The 26,174-nt window shown below is 43.4% G+C and overlaps 1 protein-coding gene across 2 annotated transcripts in view; it reads left to right on the top strand.

Moving 5' to 3' along the window:
- The window catches only part of LOC115102090 (fibulin-2-like), a 48,870-nt gene that overhangs the window by 1,724 nt on the left and 20,972 nt on the right, over nucleotides 1-26,174 (top strand). For both annotated transcript variants that reach the window (XM_065005321.1, XM_029621658.2), the window contains exons 2-4: nucleotides 3,605-5,109; nucleotides 17,573-17,687; nucleotides 18,323-18,452. In XM_065005321.1, the coding sequence (XP_064861393.1) occupies nucleotides 3,735-5,109; nucleotides 17,573-17,687; nucleotides 18,323-18,452 (1,620 nt within the window). In that variant the 5' untranslated portion in view covers nucleotides 3,605-3,734. The remainder of the gene's footprint in view (nucleotides 1-3,604; nucleotides 5,110-17,572; nucleotides 17,688-18,322; nucleotides 18,453-26,174) is intronic.

Raw genomic sequence — 26,174 nt, 5'->3', positions numbered from 1 at the left:
TGCTTTGAGAGTTTAAAGACGTGTCAGTGCAGGTTTCTCCATACAACCAATGTACACACGAGCGTGGAGGGTGTCTATTGAGGAAAATATACCATGTCAACACGGGGTGATTTTTGCCCTCCCAAACTGCTCCACCATATGTTGGAATCCATGCACCAGCAAGCTGTTACTTAGCACTAAGGGGGCACTATGTGTGTCTTTTGAGTCTAACTAACACTGTTAATATTCCTCAACTGAGTGTTAAGCTCAGTGTTAAAGATGACTAAAATGTCAGGAGTAGATCGAATATCGTTTTTTATACACAGAATGTTTCACTTACAACAGGAATGTATTTTGGAAAATAACTTGTGGAATCATAAAACAGATTTCTTTGCTTGAAATGTCGCAGTGTCTCTTATAACTGGACCAAGCACACGAGCAGTGGAAGAAAAAAGGAAAAGTGAAATAGAAAACACTTAATTTTCAATAATATGTTCTCTGATTTGAAGTCACATCACTGACTTGGATGACACACGAGTATAGAATTGTCTGAATAACCAGTCTGAATATGGATCACTGCAAAGATTGTTCAGTACAATAGTGTAAGAAATTCATCTTATCAAGAACTTACACACTTCCCACTTTCTGAATTGCAGATTTGGAAGCGATCGGGCACTATCAACCACATTACAAGCCTACTACTGAATTGTGCTAGACCAGTGGTTCCCAAACTTTTTATAGTCCCATACCCCTTCAAACATTCAACCTCCAGCTGCGTACCCCCTTTAGCACCAGGGTCAGCGCACTCTTAAATGTTGTTTTTTTGCCATCATTGTAAGCCTGCCACACACACACTATACGATACATTTATTAAACGTAAGAATGAGTGTGAGTTTTTGTCCAACCTGGCTCGTGGGAAGTGACAAAGAGCTCTTATAGGACCAGGGCACAAATAATAATATAATAATCAATCATTTTTCTCTTTATTTAACCATCTTACATATAAAACCTTATTTGCTCATCGAAAATTGTGAATAACTCACCACAGGTTAATGATAAGGGTGTGCTTGAAAGGATGCATGTACAGCAACTGCAATGTTCGCTTGTATTGGGTTGTCTTAAATCATTTTCCACACACAGTCTGTGCCTGTATTTAATTTTCAGGGTGGAGAATCCACTCTCACATAGGTATGTGGTTGTAAAGGCGCAGCCCAATCCAGAAATCTGGCAGAGGTTTCTGATTTAAATTACATTTTCACAGAACCGCTTGTTACAATTTCGATGAGGCTCTCTTGTTCAGATATTGGTAAGTCGACTGGAGGCAGGGCATGAAAGAGATAGCGAATCCAGTTGTTTGTGTCATTCGTTTCGGGAAAATACCTGCGTAATTGCACACCCAACTCACTCAGGTGCTTCGCTATATCGCATTTTAAATTGTCCGTAAGCTTGAGTTCATTTGCACACAAAAAATCGTACAATGATGGAAAGACCTGTGTGTTGTCCTTGTTAATGCAGACAGAGAAGAGCTCCAACGTCTTAATCATAGCCTCAATTTTGTCCCGAACATTGAATATATTTACGGAGAGTCCCTGTAATCCTAGATTCAGATCATTCAGGCAAGAAAAAACATCACCCAGATAGGCCAGTCGTGTGAGAAACTCGTCATCATGCAAGCGGTCAGACAAGTTGAAATTATGATCAGTAAAGAGAACTTTAAGCTCGTCTTCTTTCAATTAAAAAAAATCTGTCAATACTTTGTCCCTTTATAACCAGCACACCTCTGTATGTGAAAGCGTTACATGGTCGCTGCCCATATAGTGCAGAAAATACACAAGAGTTCAGGGGCCTTGCTTTAACAAGGTTAACCATTTTCACTGTAGTGTCCAAAACGTCTTTCAAGCTGTCAGACATTCTCTTAGCAGCAAGAGCCTCTCGGTGGATGCTGCAGTGTACCCAAGTGACGTCGGGAGCAACTGCACACGCATTACCACTCCAATATGTCTCCAAGTCATGGCTTTTGCGCCATCAGTACAGATACCAACACATCTGGCTCAAAAAACTCCTGTGGCTTATTTTTCAAATTGGCATGTTTTGTTTCTAAATGTCTGCGTAAGAGTGAAGGTTTCATTGAGTTGTGAGATAGTACTTTTGCATATATAACACACTATGGCTGAGGAAAGGCACTACACCAAATATAAGTGAACCCCATATTACAAGTTAATATAAGTTCTCATCATATGTGTGCTTCTTCGATGGTCCAACGTCCCTGTTTGTTGTTCGGTGCTTTCCTGGGTAAGGGGGCAGTAGCTCTTCGGCTGCATCAGATTCACAAATGTCAGTGTCCATGCTAGCTGGGCTAACAACAAATGTAGAATTACTGATGCTAGCATTGGATGTGCTTGTGGAAGCAGAACAACTGGTGTCGTCGACAGGTGCAGGTGTAGTACTGCTGGTAGTAGCAGTACTACCAGTAGAGCTGGTATGTCTCTTACTTTTTTCAACCATTTATCCATTTTGGAGCAAACTGAATGAGCAGCAGCTACGTTTGGCTACATACGGACCGTTAGTGGAATTCCCGCGAGAGAGTACCGGTTAATGTGATTGGATGTTAATTATTTGACTAGGCTACCTGTATTTGACATTGTGTTGTTAGTGAAACGAGGTTACTCAGGTGAGAAAAAAACCTCGCCCAAATGTATAGCCCCGTTGGAAAATATAAATGGACAGAATCTTTTATTTTATTTTGTGTAAAAAAATAAAAAATACATGTGAATCACATTTTCATTTGGCGTACCCCTGACGGTATTGTGGGTACCCCAGTTTGGGAATAGCTGTATTAGACGATTAGCGTAGCTCTCTGTTTATTATTGTATTTGTTGAAGTTGTTCATGCTCTGTCAGGTGCAGTACTGTAGGTGGAGTACTTTCATCTGTTAGTGCTCCTAACAACTTGTTGCTGTACCTCAACAATACCCTCTTCATCTTAAAGAAACTTAACTTTATAAAGCTTTTTACAAGGCAATAATAAATTAAGTTGATATTGTTGCTGATAAACAATCTTCTGCTCCAAGCACTGTCAACTTTTTATGTGTGGGCCTCCAATTGTGTTGTATTGTTTCGGAATGTTTTGTTATTTCAGCCTTGCTTTTCTAACTGTGGAAAGTTTGTCTAGGGTTGTCCATATTTCCCCCCAACCTTATCCGGCGTTACCTGTAGCCAAATGTTCATGCCAATGTAATGTAAACCACAGCATGCATCCACAGCTGTGCTGTGACCCAAGAGAGTGGGCATGGAAAAACATACATTAGCTCAATGGTCAATTTTAGTCTAGGCATAATGACAGTAATGTTAGCTAGTTTAAACACACTGGTGGGACCCAGTTCAAAAGGAAATCAGATAAAAGTTGATTTGACATGTACACAGGTTACAGCAGCTGTAAACAGTGCAGCAAAATGCTTACCTGCAGCTTCCTCAACAATGCAGTTCAACTATCGATACCAATAATATCAAAAGTCAATCAAAAACAACAAGTAAGTAGAAGAAACAGACAACTTAGTGATTACCTTATGGTTCTGTCACTACAGTAACATAACAGAACAGATGTTATGTCTCTTTCATTCTCACAGGTTGAAGGAGGCCATTTGAAATCGGACCTTCAACATCATTCTCACTCTTGTTCGACTGCAGAGGACTGGGTACAATTGTTATCAACAAATTCAATTTTCAACATTTGTTCTTGGGGGACTTTTATGCAAAATGAACCAAAATAATCTGATGCTCTTTCAATGTGTGCTCCTGTTGTGCCTGGGCACCTGTCTAAGCCAAAGGGACTGTACAAGCGTGGATTGCCCAGTGTTGGACAACTGCATTGAGGAGGTTTTGGAGAAGGGCGCTTGCTGTGCCACCTGTGTTAAAATAGGATGCTCATGTGAAGGTTACCAGTACTATGACTGCATCCATGCAGGATTCCGGAATGGTAAAGTTCCAGAGGGAGAATCTTACTTTGTGGATTTCGGAAGCACAGAATGTTCTTGTCCACAGGGAGGCGGGAGGATCGGGTGCCATTTCATCCCGTGTCCCGAGATCCCTCCCAACTGCATCGCTGTCGCGGAACCCGCAGATGGGTGTCCGCAGTGTGAGCGCATTGGCTGTATCCATATTAACCAGAAATACGAGGCAGGTCACTCCTTCCAGATGGACCCTTGTCAGGTGTGTCACTGTCCTAATGATGGCGGGAGCCTGATGTGTTCCCCTATCCCTGACTGTGACTCTGGTAACGTTAAGAAGCCCATGATAGCAACAACCACACAGAACAACGACCCTCAGAGAGACCTCAGCAAACTGCATGATAACAAACAGACAAGCCCGCTAGACCCATTCACCACCGCTAACACCTTACCTCTTTACAAAGAGGAGCCATCTGTCCTGGATGAAGATGATTATTATGACTACACACTGCCTGACCCCACATCTACCACTCCACAAGACCTGGTCCAGCCAACAGAATCTACCACAGTGTCCCCATCCTATGCTGAGACAAGCTCTTCTCCTTATGAGATTTTTAATGACCTGAGGCAGGAGCTGAGAGAGAGACTAGGAACATACGATCAGGAGCGAACAGAGGAGGCGGCCATTACTGAGGATCCACATCACATAGATCAGACCACCTCAAGTGAGTCAACAACATCAACAACTACACAGGAAGTGACCTCAGAGAGCCAAAGGCGTCAACAGGAGGTTGTTGACCGGGACAACAGGCATCACAGAGACAGTGACAGAATGATGAAGAGTGACAGTTCGGAGGACGTCACACCAACTGTCCGTAGTGACAAGGGAGTGAGACACACTGGCCTCCACGAACAAAGAGACAGCCACAGCAGTCACCACCATGATGGCAGTCTTTTATCCCAAAGTCATGGAAGGCACCTTGAGGAGCACCTTGAGGAGCAGCGTGAGGAGCCCAGAACGCCCCAGAGTAAACCTGACCAGGAGTCTTCATTCCCCACAGAGAAGTTCAGCCCGACCAGCAGAGCTCCTGTCACGAGGGAGGAGGGAGACCAGCTGGCCAGGAGACGGCCCCACACCCTCTTCAACTACCAGGGCCCAAACGAACAGCCTGGAAACACTGAGGGTAAGTCGACAACACTAATATGGACACTGTGGTTTTGGTATAGTTGATATTGAACAGCTCTACCAGTCCACAGTGTAACACAGTAAGGTACTGCCGATATGTTTCTATTCATTTTCTATAATTGCTTTATTTAACGTGAGTAAATCACATACAATGACCTTTGAGACCTAGTGAAAGGCACTATACATGACAGCAGTTCTTGTATATGCAATTTGTTAATTCATTGAAAGATAGGAACTACATTCATCCAATGAAATGGTTTGTGCCTGTGACAACAGTAGCCCAGTGTTAGAGCCTCAGATGATTTACTGCCCTTTTTCTCTTACATCCTGTGTTCCATGTAGGAATTCTTAATCAGTCTATAGTAGCTACTACTGTAGCTGGCGCTGGGTCCAGGAAAAGCTATGGTTCATGGAAAGCAAATGGTCCCTAGACAGTGAGTCTAGACTATCCTACTCATGACAGGGGTTGGAGATAACTATGCTTGTCTTTTTTTTCTTTTTTTTGGTACTCATTTTAGTTAGGCATCTTATCAAATGGAAATTCCTTAGGATAACCTCTCAATAAAGGACTACAATGGAGTCATTTGGAGAATTTAAGGATGTTTTCTTTAATTCAAACCCAAAGTGACAGATGATACAGTATTGTGACATTTCTGTATCTTCCTTGTGGCGTCTACAGCAGTGTCTTCCATCGTTCCAGGAGCCACCTGAACACCACTTAACTTCTGTAGCAGTGTCACTCACGTACCATCATCAGTAAGCTCTCAGAGCTAGCAGGCCTCCCCAGGGCATAAATACTGTACAAGAGCAGCTTCTGAGATGGACAGCAGATGATGAAGACATTAGTTAAATGTCTGGAGGATAGGTCAAGAGGGTACAGTGTTCATAGAGAAAACCTATCTCTGCTTTCAACTTGAGGTCGTCTCGCCTGTGACACATTCATAGGTAGTAGCTGTGATTGTGCATGCCCTCTAAATGGCCGCTGTGGGGCCTCCAATATGTTGGATAGTCTTCTCGTGAAATCAGGTTTCACCCTGAGAGAAAAATCCCTCAATCAGATCATGAGATTCCTATAGGGTTTATGGGTTTACCTTTCATGTTTACAGTAATACAGTGATTTGAACTGAATAAACTCCATGTGATTTCATCACCGCCACTGTACAGCTACTGAATGACGAACTAGGTCAGAGCTATGGGAGTTCAGACTCTTGTACTATACTGTAAGTAGGTATCGTGTAACAAACAGTCATCTGTGGATTTTCCCAGCCTCGGCAAGCCATCCTGCTTTACTACACTATCACTGTTCAGACCTGTTGGTATTTTTCTCTGCTTTCAGCATAGGAATGTATAATATGTATTAGCTATATGGGGTGATTCTTTGGGAGTTAGCACAAGAGATACCTGCCACATACATTCCATGCAGAGAGGGTAGATTATGTCAGTTCTTGTCTTCCTCAGTGGCGTTGGCGTTTACAATTCACACAATTTGTTTACAAAGACAAGACGAAGGTCTGGTCAACTTCTACAGTATGCCTTATGCCTGCCTGTGAGTAAATATCCCCCGGCCTGCCTTGGCTGCAGTGCAACACATAGATTTGTCTTGACAGATGCCCTCAACTGTTTTTCACGCTGCATATCAGAATATTAGGATATCATCCAAAAATTAAATGGTAGATTACTGTTGCTTCACGGTTGGTTGACTGAGAGAGTCTTAGTTCATTCACATCCATGCCTGTCCAACACACCTGAGTATCTCTGCCCTGTCTGGAGCAGCGACATAGAGATGACTGGTCTGGCTATTGTCCAGCCTCTGGGTCAAACTGTAATTGTTAAGCAGGGCCGGACTACCACATTTGGGGCCCCTACCTCCAGGGGGCCCCCAACCCATATTTTTTGTTGCAGTTTTAAAGAGAATTTGCTGATATTCTACACATTTTGCCATGATGCTGAGAGAAAATGTTGCCGTTTTAAAGCTAATTTACTGCCATTCTATCCTTTTTGCCATTTCTTATGTGTTCATATGCTTGACCACCAGGGTGCCACCAACCCCCCCCCCCCCACAGAAAAATTATTAGGGCCCTATGGAGGTCAGGGGCCCCAGAGCACGAGCCCTGCTTGCCTGGCCCTGTTGTTACTGTAAGGGTCAGAGGTCATGGTCACTGGGTGAAGGGAAAGAGGTTCCAGCATGGTGATATCCTTAAGGACAGGAAGAGTCTCAGTTGACAAGTCCCTGAATAATGCCTGTTATCAACCCCCTTTAGGGCAGCATGCCAGGGTCTTTGGGAGAGGAAAGGAGAAGCATGCACTACAAAAACACAACTATTTTTCACTACACATAAACCGGCCTAGTTTCTATTGAAGTAAAAAATATCTATATATTTTAGAGTCGATAACTACCCTGCTCCGTCTGGAGTCTGGGCTACTACCCTCCCTCTACCAGTTACAAGTTGTGGGGGTTTTTAGGCACTCCGATGCTGTCATGGCCGTGTTGGTGTAGGATTTCACAGGGGGTTGTACCTGAAAAGAGCATAATACACATGTGATGAATGAGACCTCTGTTGTGGCCTGATTGCCGGGCGCTACTCGCTGGTCCCTCATGAGCCGCTGGGATTACGCTCACTGTGATTACGCTCACTGTGATTACGCTCACTGTGATTACGCTTCTCCCATGAGGCACTGGGCCTCCCAATCCAACCATTAATCACTGGAGCTCCGCTAGACTTTCACACTCTTCTCCTGCTCAAGAAACTTACTTAGCCTACTCAACCAAGCTGAAGCCATTTTGGGATCGATTTGTTAAACAGGCATAGGAAAATCTAAGGCGTGTACAAAAAGTTCAAGTCATTTTGGACTTTTGTCCAAAACTCAATAATTTTCAGTAGCCACTATGCTGTAATTTTTGCCCTCATTATTTGTGTCAGGGATATAGCAAGGAGGACATTTGTATCATTGCCGCTCACAACACCTACTGTTGCATCCAGGGCTGGATTAAGAAATCATAGGCCCCAGCGATTTTGTTTTTTTATATAGGCCCCGCCCATCTCCACTTCCCGGCACACCATCATTTTCTGTAAACAAATCCATGCACCAAGATGCACGGTTCGATGTGTGATAAATTTACTGTTGAAGAAAAAGCTGCTTTATAATAAATCCATAATAACATTTGCAATGTTGCATAGCCTACAGTTGAGCAGAGGTGTTTTTAGGATTTCCACACATGGGGAACATGTTAGCAATTCTACTTAATATACATGATAGAACACATTAGCTGAATCTTTTTAGCTGAATACCATACAAATTACCGAAATGAGTGGCTACTCTAACAATCTGAGATCAACAGGTCTTGAATTCAAACAAACAATAGCCAAGGCCAATGAAGCGTCACACAGATTGAACAGTATTAAGAGGCAATGAGGACAGCACAATAAGTGATATTGTGAAGTGGAAAAGTCTAGGAGCAACAATGGCTCAGCTGTAAAGTGGTAGGCTACAGAAGCTCACGGAATGGGACCGCTGAGTGCTGAAGTGCCTAGCTCGTATAAATGGTCTGTCCTCGGTTGCAACACTCACTACCGAGTTCCAAACTGCCTCTGAAAGCAACGTCAGAAAAATAACTGTTCATCGGGAGCTTCGTGAAATGGGTTTCCATGGCTGAGCAGCCGCACACTAGCCTAAGATCACCATGCGCAATGCCAATCATCGGCTGGAGTGGTGTAAAGCTTGTCGCCATTGGACTCTGGAGCAGTGTAAACGTTCTCTGGAGTGATGAATCACGCTTCACCATCTGGCAGACTGACAGATGAATCTGGGTTTGGCAGATGACAGGAGAACGCTACCTGCCCGAATGCATAGTGCCAACTGTAAAGTTTGGCGGAGGAGGAATAATGGTCTGGGGCTTTTTGTCATAGTTCGGGCTAGGCCCTGTAATTTCAGTGAAGGGAAATCTGAACGCTACAGCATACAATGACATTCTAAACAATTCTGTGCTTCCAACTTTGTGGCAACAGTTTGGGTAGGCTCTTTCCTGTTTCAGCATGACTATGCCCCGTGCACCAAGCAAGGTCCATACAGAAATGGTTTGTCAAGATTGGTGTGGAAGAACTTGACTGGCCTGCACAGAGCCCTGACCTCAACCACATCAAACACCTTTGGGATGAATTGGAACGCCGACCACGAGCCAGGCCTAACCACCCAACATCAGTGCCCTAATGCTCTTGTGGCTGAATGGAAGCAAGTCCCCGCAGCAATGTTCCAATATCTAGTGGAAAGACCAGCTCCATATGAATGATTTTGGAATGAGCAGGTTTGACGAGCAGGTGTCCACATACTTTTTGTCATGTAGCTGCAACCAACCATAGAAATATAATCCATAGATGGCAGTTCCCATTCAAGTCAGGACTAGCAGCCATTGGTATTGCACCTATGAGTTTAATCTTCAAATTGCCAGGGTAAGAGGTTCCAAAACCCTTCTACGGATTATATATGTCTATGGCCACAGCACAACAAGTTGTATATTTGGCTAGCATGCTGGCCAATAGCAGCCTTTCCGACTACAGGCAACTGGTAACTGCCAAAATAAAGGAAACACTTGAGTAAATGAAGGATACAAATAATATGTCATGGTGTGGGGTGCATTTTTCCTGTCATGGTTTAGGTTCACTTGTAGAATCTTTGACAAGGATCATTAAAGCTGTTCTGGCAGCTCGTAGTGGCCAAACACCCTTTTAAGACACTATGTTTCCTTTATTTCGGCAGTTACCTGTGTATGCTTGTCATAAAATTGTATCCACAGTAATTTTTTTTTAAACTATGGATCCTCTGTTGCTAAATTATGCTCTCTGGTGTATTTTGAACATTGAGAGTGGGTTATTGTGGTTGGATAAAATAATATTACAATGACAGATTTATTTTATTTGATTTGCTTTGTCTCTTGGGCCCCCTATGGACTTGGGTCCGGCCCCTGTCTCACACAATTGACCAGTCACATTTATTTATTACGCAGTTACCCAATCAAGGCAGGGCCCCCCAATTACCCACATGTGCCCCCTACCTCTTCTCCTCCCCCAATCTGACGATTAGCTTAGCGGCAGTAAGCAGCAGCAGGCTGTCTACATTCATTGAGGGCTCCTGAATCCTCCTGTGGTTGGTGGTTGCAGTAAAAACAGTTTTTAAATATATATTACATATATAATATATACTATATGTATTTCTTTTCTCCATAAAAAATAAAGAAAATGCTGCCTCTTGGGGCCCCAATGGGCCTGGGCCCAGTGGCTTCAGCCCCGGTAAACTCATGCATTAATCTGTCCCTGGTAGCATCTGGGAGTGAACTAAGCAGATATGTAATTTTAGTGCTGATGAAAAGGAGTGTGAATTCCAGACCTGGCCACATCAGGGTTCATCTTTACCGCTACTTTGAGGGTAGCGCTTGGAGGTGGTTGATCCTCTAGCCAATCTACTGTAGGGGGGTTTCCAGGACATTTCCAGGAAGGCTTATCTTATTGCATGTCTTTACCATAAAAGGGCAAACTTATCCACAAAACCACTCAGAATTGAAAATATGAACCCGACAAAGCCATATGCAGGAAACCAGATCGGCAACAAGACCTAGAAATAGCATGAGATTGGTGATAAATACAACTGAATAACAGCTCTGCCACTTGTATCCATCTGCATGAATGTAATTGCAATTATGGTTACGTAATGCCAACGGCTTGCAGCTATTTTCAGCAAATTATAAATCTGTTCTCATGGTTAAAGATTAGATGATATGCTTTATTATTCTTCATTGATGTGATTTGACCTGGCAGTCAAACATTTGCAATGGGCCAAATAAGATTAGAGAGGTTCACCTGTGTGACCACAAATCAAATCGTTATTTGTCACATGCGCTGAATACAACAGTGAAATGCAGACTTAAGCCCTTAACCAACAGTGTGTGTGTTTATATTTGGTGAGGTTATTGCCATATAACTCTATTTGATTAGGTTTTTGAATACTTACTCATCACTATTAAAAGGAAAAGCTAACACCTTTCGGAAATAACAACTGTTCTTTCTTTACAGTAATGTTCCCATCTGAATGGCTGCATATAAATGAGACTGTTTTAACTGCAGCTTGCAAATCCAACCATGCTGAGCAATTGGGCAATTCCCCCCCGTGGTATCTGATGTTACAAAATGCAAAATCTGGATTTGGATGGATGTGCCAAGGCATGGAATTAAACAATATCCTGTCCTTTGGGTTGTGAAAACAGGCTGTGATATATTACCCATAGAACACCAACAGGAAATGGCTCCACACGTTGGAGTAAATGAGAGGTCTGGCGAGGGTGTGTTGCGTCTAACCATAACTCTACATGTAGGGAAATAATCACATTCTCTATCCTTGAAATGCAGATTGATTCTAGTCTGTTTCAATGTCAATCAAAATCAAATGAGTTGTATTTATTTGCATTTTTCACAGACATATTTTACAGAATGCTTAGCAAAACAGTGGAAAGGAACAAACAGCCAGACCTAAACTAACTATTTATACTGTATACTGTAACATTGATTGCAATCCTGTCAATGATGGTGACCATTCAGATCACCGTAGCCAATCAGGAGTCGGGACGAGGCGATGGGACATTTCAGTGTGTGTCTGTGCCTCGTACTGGTCTGGTCATCCATCCAACACCACATGGACATGTAATAGGATCAGAGGTTAGAGAGGGAAACCATCAAAGACAGTGGGGTCTGGATGGCCCTCAGGGCTCCCAACCACAAACCACAGCCCAGTCAAGAGTTCAGACTCCAGAGAGAGTGATGGATCACACACGTCCATCTGTTCTACGATCACTACTATCAGACTCAGTCACTATCAGGGTGATCAGGATAAATAGCTGTCGATACGCTATCTTCTTCAACATGCTTCAGCCGGCCATGGAAAGGAAGTCATGCTGATGGGGGAAACACCCTCCCTGTTAAGTCATAGACAGCTGGGGCGTTCCACCAATTGAGTACCTTTTGGGTATTGTAACTTGTTAAAAAAATGTTTTATTTCACTACATGATAAAATATGAACTTTTGACTCAATGGCTAATTACTTCCCACTCATCTCCCCTGTAACTATTCTCCAGGTCGTTGCTGTAAATGAAAATGTGTTCTCAGTCAATGTACCTGATAAAATAAGGGTCAAATAAAAACAAATTATAAACTGTACAGCAGCGCCGGCCACCAATTTATGGCACAAGGATGGAGACATGTCGGGATGGGAGCTGCTCCCCTCTTGTTTTCAATACTCTCAATGGATGGTGGTGGTGGGCTACAGTGCTGTGTGAGCGTGATATTACTGCAACTTAACAGGCTGGCAGACAGATGTAATGACAGGCCAAGAAAAGAGAGATGTACCTAGAACCACCTATCAAGGCCACCTCCACAACTTTCCTCCTCACATGATAAATCAGCCATGGGGGTGATTACACACCTGAATGGAACATATTTGCTTTAGTCTCCTAATTAGAGAGATGCAGCATATTCATGGGCTGAGCTTTGACATGGTTCCGCTACTCCAGGTAATTGTTTCAAGGCTGTCAAGTGGCTGTTTCAGTCTAAATGTTTGACCTTTATCTGCAGGGTCTCGTTTCAGAGCCTTTTTGATGTCGTTAACTCAAAGGCCTCAATTCAATCAAACCTGCATTGTGGTATTTTCAAAGTAGCTCTTTTCCCCATTTAAAAAAAAACTAACTTAAAATGGTCTTGGGTTCTGTAAAAACTCACAGATTTCATAATAAGAAGTATGTGTTTCTGGGCAGACATTTGTCAACTAAGACCTTGCACAAATATTGCTTTGGCATGTTCAACTGAATTCCAGTCAAACAGCAAATAATATCTTGCCTTTTTATTGAGCACATGGGACTGTTCTGTACTACGTGGTATGATTGCTATACTGATTCCAGCTGGATATAAAAATGGGTAGGATGCAAATGAAAAAGATGACTGATGAAGCTCTGTCTTATAATAATAACAAATTCACGCAGGTTCAAAGAACATTGTCAGAGAGCACGAATGGGGACAGATATTTATGCATCAAAGAGGCCTTGCCTTCTCTGAGGTTCCCTATCTTTTCATTTCTAAACCTATAAATGATTCACTGCTGTGCAGCACATTCTCCACTGGAAGTAAACAGCTTGGTGCTCACATGAAAAGGCATGTCAAGGAGAGTGGGCCATCAGGACCAAAACAAAGGAAAGTGAATCACTAAGAAAAGTTGGGGAAGTTAATTAATGACCAGAGAATTAATGACCAGTTAACATAAGCTCCTTCAAACAAATACTTTTGCTTTTGTGTTATACTATGCTAATGTGACATTATTTATCCTTTCTGGCTGTTTCTTTAATTGGACTCATGCTTTAGTTGATTTTGTAGACTGTGGAGTTTAATCATTGCATTGTATTGGGTAAAGATCTCCACTTAGCACTTTTCTCTGTACCGCCTCCAGCTGCTCTTCTATTAAATCAAGTGCTACATTTGAATCAGTCTACATAATAATTGACAAATTAAAGTTATAAAAAGGTATACAAATGAGTTTTTACAGTCTGCTGATTTAGAAACAGTGCAGCTAGAAGGCCCACAAACATAACACAGTTTTAGAACAAAGTCCCAGTTGTGTTTCACAAGGGTAAACCCTTCAATAATATCGTAACAGTCTTAAGATGTTATGTCGTTTTATGAAATGTCATTTGTCAAAACCATTGTAATGCACAAAAGAGTCATTTGACCAATGTTGTCCCCAGGGTGGTACGGATTACTTGAACATTTTAATTTATTGCAGATTACATGACAATAAACATGATTAGTAACAAAATCCATTGAATTACTCAAAATGAATAATGATAATGATGATTACTTCCTTGGTTAGACGGCATCTGCCTCCTCAATTGATTCTGCATAACGATCAGTTCTCTCTCTAACTCTGTCCACCCAACCCCCCAGCATCCTTAGGCAAGTGCTGGCTCAAATTCCTGCTGCATCTTCGTGATGACATGCCATCACTGCTAAAAGGTCAGCTTCACTATCAAGTTCCAGGGAAAGCTTTCCCAACCGTAATTCTTTGATTGTGAAATTATAGGCATATTACCCCAAGCCACCAAGCAGATTGTGGCCAGTAAAAGAGGAAATGGTCATTTGAGTGTCTGACCCACCCTTACCTTGGGCTCCCGAGTGGCGCAGCAGTCTACGGTACTGCATCTCAGTGCTAGAGGCATCACTACAGACCTGGTTAGATTCCAGGCTGTATCACAACCGGCCATGATTGGAGTCCCATAGGGCGGCGTACAATTGGCCCAGCATCGTCCGGGGTAAAATGTCATTGTAAATAAGAATGTGTTCTTAACTGACTTGCCTAGTTAAATAAAGGTACAAATAAAAAAATGAAATAATACCATAACAGGTTGGTATGATAAAGATGTCAATAGACAGATGTAATGGATCTAAGAGAAATCAGATGATTTGTTATCCCAGTGCTTGGGAAGTGAACAGGGTGGAGCTGTGTTGACACAAAGATCATGATGTTTTTTTTTTACAAATCCTGACGTAAAAAAAAAGTTTCTGTGGAAAGCCACCAACAAGAAAAAATGAGGCCGTTTTGGAGATTCCAAACAGATTACAACAGAAGGGAAAGCTTTAATTCCCACTGAAAACAGTGTGGCTCAGCAAGCTTTAAAATAGGTTCCAAAATAGTATGTGTATAAGGCAACCATTTGCAGCCCACATCTTGATATTAGAAAAAAACATCTAAAATGTAATCAGATGTTTTTAAGAATATAACTGTAATTTTTAAGTAATGCGGTCAGGTTACAGATACTTTATTTTTGTAATTGTTCGTTGTATAGAGGAGAGCAAAGCGCAGCGTGATTAGAATACAAGCTTCTTTTAATGAACAAAGAACACTTAACAAACTATACAAAACCAACGTGCCGCTATAAACAACAAGTACTGACATGCGACTACACATAGACAATAACCCACAAAATACACAATGAATATGGCTACCTAAATATGGTCCCCAATCAGAAACAACGATCAACAGCTGCATCTGATTGAGAACCAATCTAGGCAACCATAGACATATAAACCCCTAGACTAGAAAAAACCCATAAACATACAAAAACCCTAGACAGGACAAAAACACATATACCCACCCTCGTCACACCCCTGACCTGACCAAAATAATACAGAAAACATACATAACTAAGGTCAGGGCGTGACAGTAATCTGATTAGGTCATCCCTGGTCCTAATTTACTAGCCAACCCTGGTTGTCCCATGATAATATAAACTATCTCATAAGAGAGACATGGTCCAAGATGGTTGTAGCAGAGGACTTAGCAGCCTAGTTGGGAAGGAGTAGTAACAGAACGAACAGTCATAAATGAACACCTATCAATAGGCAGCAGTGGTAATACATTTCACAGGCAATAACATTGCACACCACAAATATGAATGGCCTGTACTTAACGCTGAAAATATATAAAGACATCATTTGCATTAATATTACAAACATTCAAAATGATTACTGAAAGGGGATAAACCAAATAAGGAGAAGCGCCAGCACACAACCTGTGGCTAAAAGGTGAATTTGACTGGCGTGCGCACCTCACAGAGACAATTCACAGAGGTGGTGAGTAGATTAGAGCAGGTTGGCGATAGAACAATGTCAATCAGAAAGTCCTGCCCGACTATATTGCTGACGCATGAAAGATCTTACAATGCCAGGATAGGTATTTTACCTATGTTATAGCAATCTGGTGCCTGAATGCAGAGTCGACTACGTGGCATGCAACCATTGGTTGATGCAATGCAACACCTGAGAAGGGGAACACGACCAAACATTTCTTAATAAATTACATGATTATCTGTATCTGGCATTCTTTTATTATGCAAAACTAGGGCTGTCAGAGTGAATATTTTAACTCGAGTTAACTTTTGTAAATTTTGTGCACCTTTTTGTTATTGTGTGATTAATCGCATTGTCTGAAAGTGTTTCAAATAACAGGAAAACATTCAAAATACATCATATATACAGCTGAAATCAACAATGCTATGTCACAACAAGTTGACTTTGAGGTTAAAGAAAGTGTGCTTAATCAATTTACCTGATTTTGCTAACTGTTAGTTTGGACACAATCAAGACGTCATCATGCAATGTATTTTGAATAAAACTATCTTAAATTACAGCTCAATTTGAGCAAATTCTGATTTTGAGATTAATCGTGATCACATCAAATCCTAAAAAATATTTATCATTTGACAGCCCTATGCAAAAAAACAATGTATTGATGGGACTTACGATAGCATAGGCCTTGGTAAGCAAAATATTACATTAGCAACAAAAATAGTAGCAAACGAGGAGTTCATGTGGGAAAAATGGCCGGAAAGAGGCACATTATAGATTGACCTAATTATACCAACCAGAGAAATACAGTATTGTAGGCTACAGGCCTACCTTTTCAGCTGGAATGGCTACACTGGGAAACATATCTTTGACCTAGAGGGTTAGGTTCAGTCTGTCCAGATGTAACGGAGTTAAGAACGAACCATTCCATAGCTAGCTTGAAATGGCTCAGATTGCACCGTCCAATTTTCGGTGCACAACCTTTTCGGTGGCCCAAACCTTTGGAATGTTGTCAAGGATGGCAGTCACGTGTTGCAAAGCAGAAGGTCAATGGTTCGAGCCCAGAATGGGGCAGTCGGACAATGGAGGAAGCTAAACTGTTAGCAGCAAACTAAGCCCTGTTACACAAAGAACTACAGTACAGTACAGGAAACACCAATCAACATTGGAATGCACTGATCTGGAGTCATCATAGTCATGATCACTGGGCAGGCTCTAAATGAGATTATTCTTTTTTCCCTCTGTCTGTTCCTAGTGCTGGATGGGGTGATATTGTGTTGCCTGAACACTGATTAGCCTTCAAGCTAAGATTTTGTATACATTGGCTCTGGAGTGTACTTTATAGAGTCTAAGGTTTCACAGTGCTCCCTGCCAGGGAAACAGAGAGAGGGAGATGGAGGTGGAAAATAATAAAATAATTTGTTCCTCATGCTGCTGAATGTGAATTCAGTCTATTCACCAAAGCACATTCAGCGCAAAGTCAATCACTCTAGCAGACACGTGGAGCAGTAACAGCCAAGTTGGGATGCAGACACACTCTCAGTAAACTGCCTCAGATTTATGTATCTTTGGATATTGCATAGACTACAATGTTACACATTAAATCCTTACTTCCATGAAGGACTGGGTGAGATGTATTGCGTGAATGATAGTCAGAGAGTTTGAGATTGTCCTCTCCAATGGTGATCTCTCCTTCATTCTATTTAGTTAGAATTTCATGTGTTCCCTCAAAGAAATTGAACTTAAACCCCATCTGTCTGTTGGTGTGTTTGTTTTGTGTGTGTGTGTGTGTGTGTGTTTCTGTAGTTTCTTCCAAGGAGTTGGTGGAGACCTGCTGTGAGACAGGGGAGAAGTGGGCCTCAGCCCATGGCCACTGCAGCAACATGGAGCTCCCCAGAGAGGACAGACACTCCATCTGTCGGTACGCCCATGGAGACACACTAAACACAAGTTTTAGGAAGCCCCATTTTTCTGTAGGAATTACTCATTGGTAGGGACCAGAGTTTGTCCTACTTAGTTATAGAGTGTGTTATAAATGTCAGCTTTGCTGCTTTCACTATGCCAGTGAGGGATGGTCGGCTGCCAAGTTTGTTTCTGCTTCAGCCAACTTGTTTTTGACGGCAAGCCAACTATGCATTAGTTTAGTTTTTAGCCTACTTGTAAAATATGATAATCTTATAAATGGCATCTTACGTGACTTCGCTTCATGGGCCCATGTCATTATTGTATGACATGATTCCATGAAAGTTGTATTTGTGGTTGATGTGTTAAATATGAAGTGAATGAGATCACAATCTATAAAGAATTTGTGCCAATATGAAAACTATACATTTTACAGGCCCTCGCACATTACATTGCACAGCGTACTAGTGTGAATTTTTGCCCTAATAGACTTCCAATTTGATTCCATAACATTTCCAGATGATGCTGGTTTTGGCCAGAGGGAGGCATAGCTAGCCAACACACTGCTAGTGTAGGACCACAGTTAGGTCTAGGTACAGTCAAAACACTGACTCAAATTCTAACATCTCTCCTGGGTGTGTCTCTCTCTGCCAGGACGGCTCAGAGACAGTGCTGTCTGGGCTCTCTGAAGGAGAGTCGCTGTTTCTCTGGTATGAATGCAGCCAGAGAGGGAGTTGTGTGTGAGGTGGACAACAATGACCAGTGTGGAGTCGACTCCTTCAAGGTAAATGTGGTTCCCATGAGTTGGTTGGTTGGTTTGGTGGTGCTAGCTGTAGCCCCAGAGTTATGGGTTTGATTCACACATAGGCCACATTCCATACAGTGAGTAATGTTCTGTTGTTCTTGCCACAACCAACTCCTACCTCTTACCTTTCTAACACTGAATATACAGTATATAACCAACTCCTACCTCTTTTCTAACACTGAATGTCAGGACCCGGTTACGAACCCGGGTCTCCGGAGTGAGAAACAGTCACTTAACCAACTGAGCCACGAATAGTCGGCAGAACCCAGAAGATGAGGCAGACACAGCAGTACTTGAGACGGTGTATTTAATGAAGTAAAGTGAAGTCCTTCAGGAAAACATGTAACTCCACAACCTCAAAAGGAATTCCACAAGAACAAAGGTAATCCTCCAAGACAAAAAGGTAAATCCACAAGGTGGTAGGTATAGCATAAAAAGCCTCAAAAGATACTCAAAAATAAATAAACAAGAACAAAAACAGAATTCCACAAGAGAGTCCACCGGGATCAACAAGAGTTCACAGAATACTAGGGCTGGGTGCTAACATACAAACACAGAGCAAAGAACTGAGGAAAACTAAGGGTTTAAATACAATCAGGGGAAACGAGGCACAGGTGCAAATAATAATGGGGATCAAGGGAAAACAAAAGGTCAAAAAGCACAATGGGGGCATCTAGTGACCAAAAACCGGAACAACCCTGGCCAAATCCTGACAGAACCCCCCTAGGAACGGCTCCTGACGTTCCTACCAGCTCTCTCGGGGTGGAGGGCCCTGAACTGACGAATGAGGTCAGGGTCCAGTATGTCTTTGGCAGGAACCCAGGAGCGCTCCTCGGGACCTTAGCCTTCCCAGTCCACCAGATACTGCCAGGACCGCTGCACCCGGCGGGAATCCAGTATCCGATGGACGGTATAAGCCGGCTGGCCTCCAATGACACGAGGCGGAGGGGGAGGTCTGTCTGCCGGGACAAGGGGAGAAAAGACAACAGGTTTTAATAAGGAAATGTGAAACGTGGGATTAATCTTAAGGGATCTGGGTAAGTGTAGGCGATAAGAAACTGGGTTAACTCTCCTGGCAACCTTAAAGGGACCGATGTATCTTTGGGACAGCTTGCGAGACTCCACCCGTAGTGGTAAGTCTCTTGTGGAGAGCCAGAATCTCTGGCCGGGGCGCAGGGTAGGCCCGGGACGGCGACGTCTGTTGGCTTGTTGTTGGTACCTGTGAGGAACGCATAAGATTAAGACGGGTCTTCCTCCACATAAGCCGACAGCGTCTGACGAACTTCAAGGCTGAAGGCACTCTGACTTCTGCCTCCTGGCCCAGGAACAATGGAGGGGCATAGCCAAACTGACACTCGTGCGGGGACATACCAGTGGAGGAGGAGCGCAAGGTGTTGTGCGCGTATTCGGCCCAAACAATGAAGGACGACCATGTGGACGGGTTGTTACGAGTCATACATCGGAGGGTGGCTTCCAGCTCTTGATTCATCCTCTCTGTTTGGCCGTTGGACTCCGGATGGTACCCTGAAGATAGACTGGCAGAAGCCCCCATGAGTTGGCAGAAGGCCTTCCAAAACCTTGAGGCGAACTGGGGACCTCTGTCAGAAACCATATCTTGAGGAATGCCGAAGACTCGGAACACATGATTAATTACCAACTCAGCCGTTTCCTTGGCAGAAGGTAACTTAGTCAGAGGGACGAACCTGGCCGCCTTTGAAAACCTGTCGATTATGACTAGGATAGTAGTATTGCCATGGGATGGAGGAAGGCCAGTAATAAAAGTCCAACGAGATATGGGACCAGGGTCTGTGGGGAATAGGTAAAGGGTGAAGGAGTCCTTGAGGGCGGAGGTGAGAAGATTTGCCCTGGCAGCACACGGGGCAGGCATTGACGAATGTGGCAACGTCTTCTCTTATGGTAGGCCACCAGAACTTACGCTGGATGAACTCCAAGGTGCGACCTACGCCCGGGTGACAGGTGAGGCGAGAGGAGTGCCCCCACAGAAGGACCTGAGTCCTCACTGCCTTGGGGACAAACAACCGATTTGCAGGAACCCCTTTCGGGTCCGGTTCGATAGCTTGAGCTCGTCTCACGGTATCCTCAACTTGCCACGAGATCGGAGCCACTATCTTAGCAGCAGGAAGGACAGGCATGTCCGTGTCATCTCGAATGGCAGGAGCGTAGACTCGGGACAGGGCATCCGGTTTGAGATTCTTCGACCCGGGCAGATAGGTGAGGATAAACTGGAATCGATTGAAGAAAAGAGACCATCTAGCTTGTCTAGAGTTCAACCGCTTCGCCTGCTGGATATACTCCAGATTTTTGTGGTCCGTAAGCACTTGAAACGGGTGAGAAGCCCCCTCGAGCCAGTGTCTCCATTCCTTCAATGCCATCTTAACCACTAGGAGTTCACGATCCCCCACATCGTAGTTCCTCTCAGCCGGGGTAAGCCGGTGTGAGAAGAAAGCGCACGGATGAAGCTTCTTGTCTTCACCCCTCTGAGACAGGACAGCTCCAACACCAACCTCTGAGGCGTCTACCTCCACCACAAACGGTTCATCCGTAGTCGGTAGTATCAGGACGGGAGCAGAGAGGACGCGCTGCTTGAGTCCTTGGAAGGCAGTCTCAGCTTCTCTTCCCCACAAAAACCTTGCATTGCCACCCTTGGTTAAAGCTGAGAGAGGGGCTGCCACCAAGCTGAAGTTCTTGATGAACTTGCGGTAAAAGTTTGTGAAGCCCAGGAAACGCTGAACTTCCTTAACGGATTTGGGGGTGGGCCAATCCGCTACCGCCCCTACCTTCCTGGGGTCCATTTGGACTCGACCGGGTTCCACTACAAATCCCAGGAATTGTACTCGGGATGAATGGAATTCACATTTTCCGGCTTAACGTACAGATGGCTGTCTAGGAGGCGTTTGAGTACTTGTCTGACATGCTTTGTGTGTTCTTGAAGAGAGCTCGAAAAGATGAGGATGTCATCCAAGTAAACAAACACAAATATGTTAAGCATATCCCTAAGCACATCGTTTATGAGCGCTTGGAACACCGCTGGGGCGTTGGTCAGGCCGAAGGGCATCACCAAGTATTCATAGTGACCAGTAGGCGTGTTGAAAGCGGTCTTCCACTCGTCACCAGGTCTGATCCGCACAAGATGGTATGCGTTCCGCAGGTCAAGCTTAGTGAAAACAACTGCTTCCTGGAGCAGCTCGAAGGCTGTGGCCATAAGGGGTAGCGGGTAACGGTTACGGACGGTTATGGCATTGAGTCCCCGGTAGTCGATGCAAGGACGTAATCCACCGTCTTTCTTGGCCACAAAGAAAAACCCTGCTCCCGCGGGGGAGGTGGATGGACGCATGAGGCCTGCTTCCAGAGCGTCCTTGATGTAGGTATCCATAGCAGCTCGTTCGGGTGGAGATAGGGAAAAGATCCGACCCCTGGGGGGGGCAAGTGCCCGGAAACAGTTCGATGGGCAATCATAAGGTCTATGGGGTGGTAGCATGGTGGCCCTCTGTTTGCTAAATACCAGTTTGAGGTCATGGTAACACTCGGGAACTCGGGTCAGGTCGATGGATTCTAAAGACTCGGGAGTAGAACTCTGGGAATTCTGGAAAATACAAGTAGCTTGGCACGTAGGACCCCACTGCTTGATAGTGCCCACAGACCAGTCGATGTGAGGGTTATGGCTGTGAAGCCAGGGGTATCCAAGGACGAGAGGGAACTCGGAACAGGAGATCAAATGAAAGTTCATCAATTCCTTGTGTTGTGAAACTGAAAGTCGCAAGGAGGTAGTGACATGAGTGACAAGTCCAGATCCCAAAGGGCTTCCATCCAATGTAGTAACCCTCATGGGGTCACTTAGAGGTTCAGAGGGAACGCCATTCTCCTTCGCCCAGACACCATCCATGAAGTTACCTGCGGCTCCAGAGTCTACCAAGGATTGAAGGTGAAGCTTGTGGTTGTCCCAGGAAAGGGTGACTGGAATGAGCAGACGGGAGTTGGACGGATGGGAGGAGGTTATGTTTCCCGTTACAGTTCCCCCCGGTCTGTACGGGACAGAGCGTTTCCCTGGAGCCCGGAACACGTGGAACGGAAATGGCCCGGTTTGCCGCAATATAGACAGCGTCGCTCCCTCATCCGGCGGTCTCTCTCAGCCTGGGAGATGCGTCCAATCTGCATGGGTTCCGGTGGAGCCAGCGGGGATAAAGGTGGGGACTCGGAGCTGGGACTGATAGGGGCTAGAGGTCTACGGTTGAGTTCTCTCTCTCTCAGACGCTGGTCAATGCGTGAGGCCAACTTGATCAGGGACTTGAGATTGTCCGGTGGTTCCCGAGTGGCCAGTTCATCTTGGATAGTGTCGGAAAGGCCTTTCAGAAAGCACACCGTGAGCGCCTCGTTGTTCCAGCCACTCGCTGCTGCCACCGTGCGGAACTGGATGGCATAGTCCGTCATGCTGCGCCGACCTTGGTGGAGAGTCAGGAGCTGTTTGGCTGAGTCAGGACCACTGCTTGGGCCTTGAAAAACTTGTTTGAATTCCTCAGCAAAGGCAGAGTAGCTGGCACAGCAGGAACTATGGGCATCCCACACAGCAATATATGCGATCTTAGACCGGTCGGTGGGGAACGACGAGGGTTGCAGCTCGAAGGAGAGAGAACATTGGGTGAGAAACCCTTTACAAGCACTTGGATCACCTGAGAACCGTTGGGGAGGTGGAAGACGAGGTTCCGCCAGGGGGTTAACTGCCATGGATACGTGAATCTGAGGTACTGGGACGGGAACTGTTGCCGGGGTAAGTCGATCAGATATCTGCTTTATGGAAGTCAGCATCTCCGACAGAAGATGAGAATGTCTAGCCATTAAGGCCTCTTGCTGAACCAGGGCGGCTTCGTGGCGTTGGACAGTCTCCTGGTGGTGGGACAGTATGGCAACAAGGTCCTGGGAACTGGCTGCCTCTGGGTTCATTTTTGGCTCTGTGTTTCTGTCAGGACCCGGTTACGAACCCGGGTCTCCGGAGTGAGAAACAGTCACTTAACCAACTGAGCCACGAATAGTCGGCAGAACCCAGAAGATGAGGCAGACACAGCAGTACTTGAGACGGTGTATTTAATGAAGTAAAAAGTGAAGTCCTTCAGGAAAACATGTAACTCCACAACCTCAAAAGGAATTCCACAAGAACAAAGGTAATCCTCCAAGACAAAAAGGTAAATCCACAAGGTGGTAGGTATAGCATAAAAAGCCTCAAAAGATACTCAAAAATAAATAAACAAGAACAAAAACAGAATTCCACAAGAGAGTCCACCGGGATCAACAAGAGTTCACAGAATACTAGGGCTGGGTGCTAACATACAAACACAGAGCAAAGAACTGAGGAAAACTAAGGGTTTAAATACAATCAAGGGAAACGAGGCACAGGTGCAAATAATAATGGGGATCAAGGGAAAACAAAAGGTCAAAAAGCACAATGGGGGCATCTAGTGACCAAAAACCGGAACAACCCTGGCCAAATCCTGACACTGAATATACAGTATATAACCAACTCCTACCTCTTTTCTAACACTGAATATACAGTATATAACCAACTCCTACCTCTTTTCTAACATTGAATATACAGTATATAACCAACTCCTACCTCTTTTCTAACACTGAATATGCAGTATATAACCAATTCCTACCTCTTTTCTAACACTGAATATACAGTATATAACCAACTCCTACCTCTTTTCTAACACTGAATTTACAGTATATAACCAACTCCTACCTCCTACCTTTCTAACACTGAATATACAGTATATAACCAATTCCTACCTCTTTTCTAACACTGAATATACAGTATATAACCAACTCCTACCTCTTTTCTAACAATGAATATACAGTATATAACCAACTCCTACCTCCTACCTTTCTAACACTGAATATACAGTATATAACCAACTCCTACCTCTTTTCTAACACTGAATATAAGGTATATAACCAATTCCTACCTCTTTTCTAACACTGAATATACAGTATATAACCAACTCCTACCTCTTTTCTAACACTGAATATACAGTATATAACCAACTCCTACCTCCTACCTCTCTAACACTGAATATACAGTATATAACCAACTCCTACCTCTTTTCTAACACTGAATATACAGTATATAACCAACTCCTACCTCTTTTCTAACATTGGATATACAGTATTTAACCAACTCCTACCTCCTACCTTTCTAACACTGAATATACAGTATATAACCAATTCCTACCTCTTTTCTAACACTGAATATACAGTATATAACCAACTCCTACCTCTTTTCTAACACTGAATATACAGTATATAACCAACTCCTACCTCTTTTCTAACAATGAATATACAGTATATAACCAACTCCTACCTCCTACCTTTCTAACACTGAATATACAGTATATAACCAACTCCTACCTCTTTTCTAACACTGAATATACAGTATATAACCAATTCCTACCTCTTTTCTAACAATGAATATACAGTATATAACCAACTCCTACCTCCTACCTTTCTAACACTGAATATACAGTATATAACCAACTCCTACCTCTTTTCTAACACTGAATATACAGTATATAACCAACTCCTACCTCTTTTCTAACACGGAATATACAGTATATAACCAACTCCTACCTCCTACCTTTCTAACACTGAATATACAGTATATAACCAACTCCTACCTCTTTTCTAACACTGAATATACAGTATATAACCAACTCCTACCTCTTTTCTAACATTGGATATACAGTATATAACCAACTCCTACCTCCTACCTTTCTAACACTGAATATACAGTATATAACCAACTCCTACCTCTTTTCTAACACTGAATATACAGTATATAACCAATTCCTACCTCTTTTCTAACACTGAATATACAGTATATAACCAACTCCTACCTCTTTTCTAACATTGAATATACAGTATATAACCAACTCCTACCTCCTACCTTTCTAACACTGAATGTACAGTATATAACCAACTCCTACCTCTTTTCTAACACTGAATATACAGTATATAACCAATTCCTACCTCTTTTCTAACACTGAATATACAGTATATAACCAACTCCTACCTCTTTTCTAACACTGAATATACAGTATATAACCAACTCCTACCTCCTACCTTTCTAACACTGAATATACAGTATATAACCAACTCCTACCTCTTTTCTAACACTGAATATACAGTATATAACCAACTCCTACCTCTTTTCTAACATTGAATATACAGTATATAACCAACTCCTACCTCTTTTCTAACACTGAATATACAGTATATAACCAACTCCTACCTCTTTTCTAACACTGAATATACAGTATATAACCAACTCCTACCTCTTTTCTAACACTGAATATACAGTATATAACCAACTCCTACCTCTTTTCTAACACTGAATATACAGGGTATGCTTGGATTTGGAATGAAAGTGTTTGTTAAATGGCCAGATATTTTATGTTACCTCATTCTCTGATCTGTTGACAGAGCCAACACAATTTGCTGGGGGAGTCCCCAGAAATGATTTAAGGTCAAACATAGCCTACCTAGAATTAATTTAAATCAAACCAAATGCATCTACAAGACATGAATAGCCACATTAAACGTAAAAGCAGTTAAAAGAAAACCTCCCTTCAGATTTCCACTGGCCCTAGTCATTGCCAGTGAAGACCACACCAATCAGGAGGACCGTTTAGA

This window comes from Oncorhynchus nerka, linkage group LG20, assembly GCF_034236695.1.
Source record: "Oncorhynchus nerka isolate Pitt River linkage group LG20, Oner_Uvic_2.0, whole genome shotgun sequence".
In the NCBI taxonomy this organism is placed as follows: domain Eukaryota; kingdom Metazoa; phylum Chordata; class Actinopteri; order Salmoniformes; family Salmonidae; genus Oncorhynchus; species Oncorhynchus nerka.
Note: the sequence above shows the minus strand (reverse complement) of the source record. Positions and strands in the feature narration are given on the sequence as shown.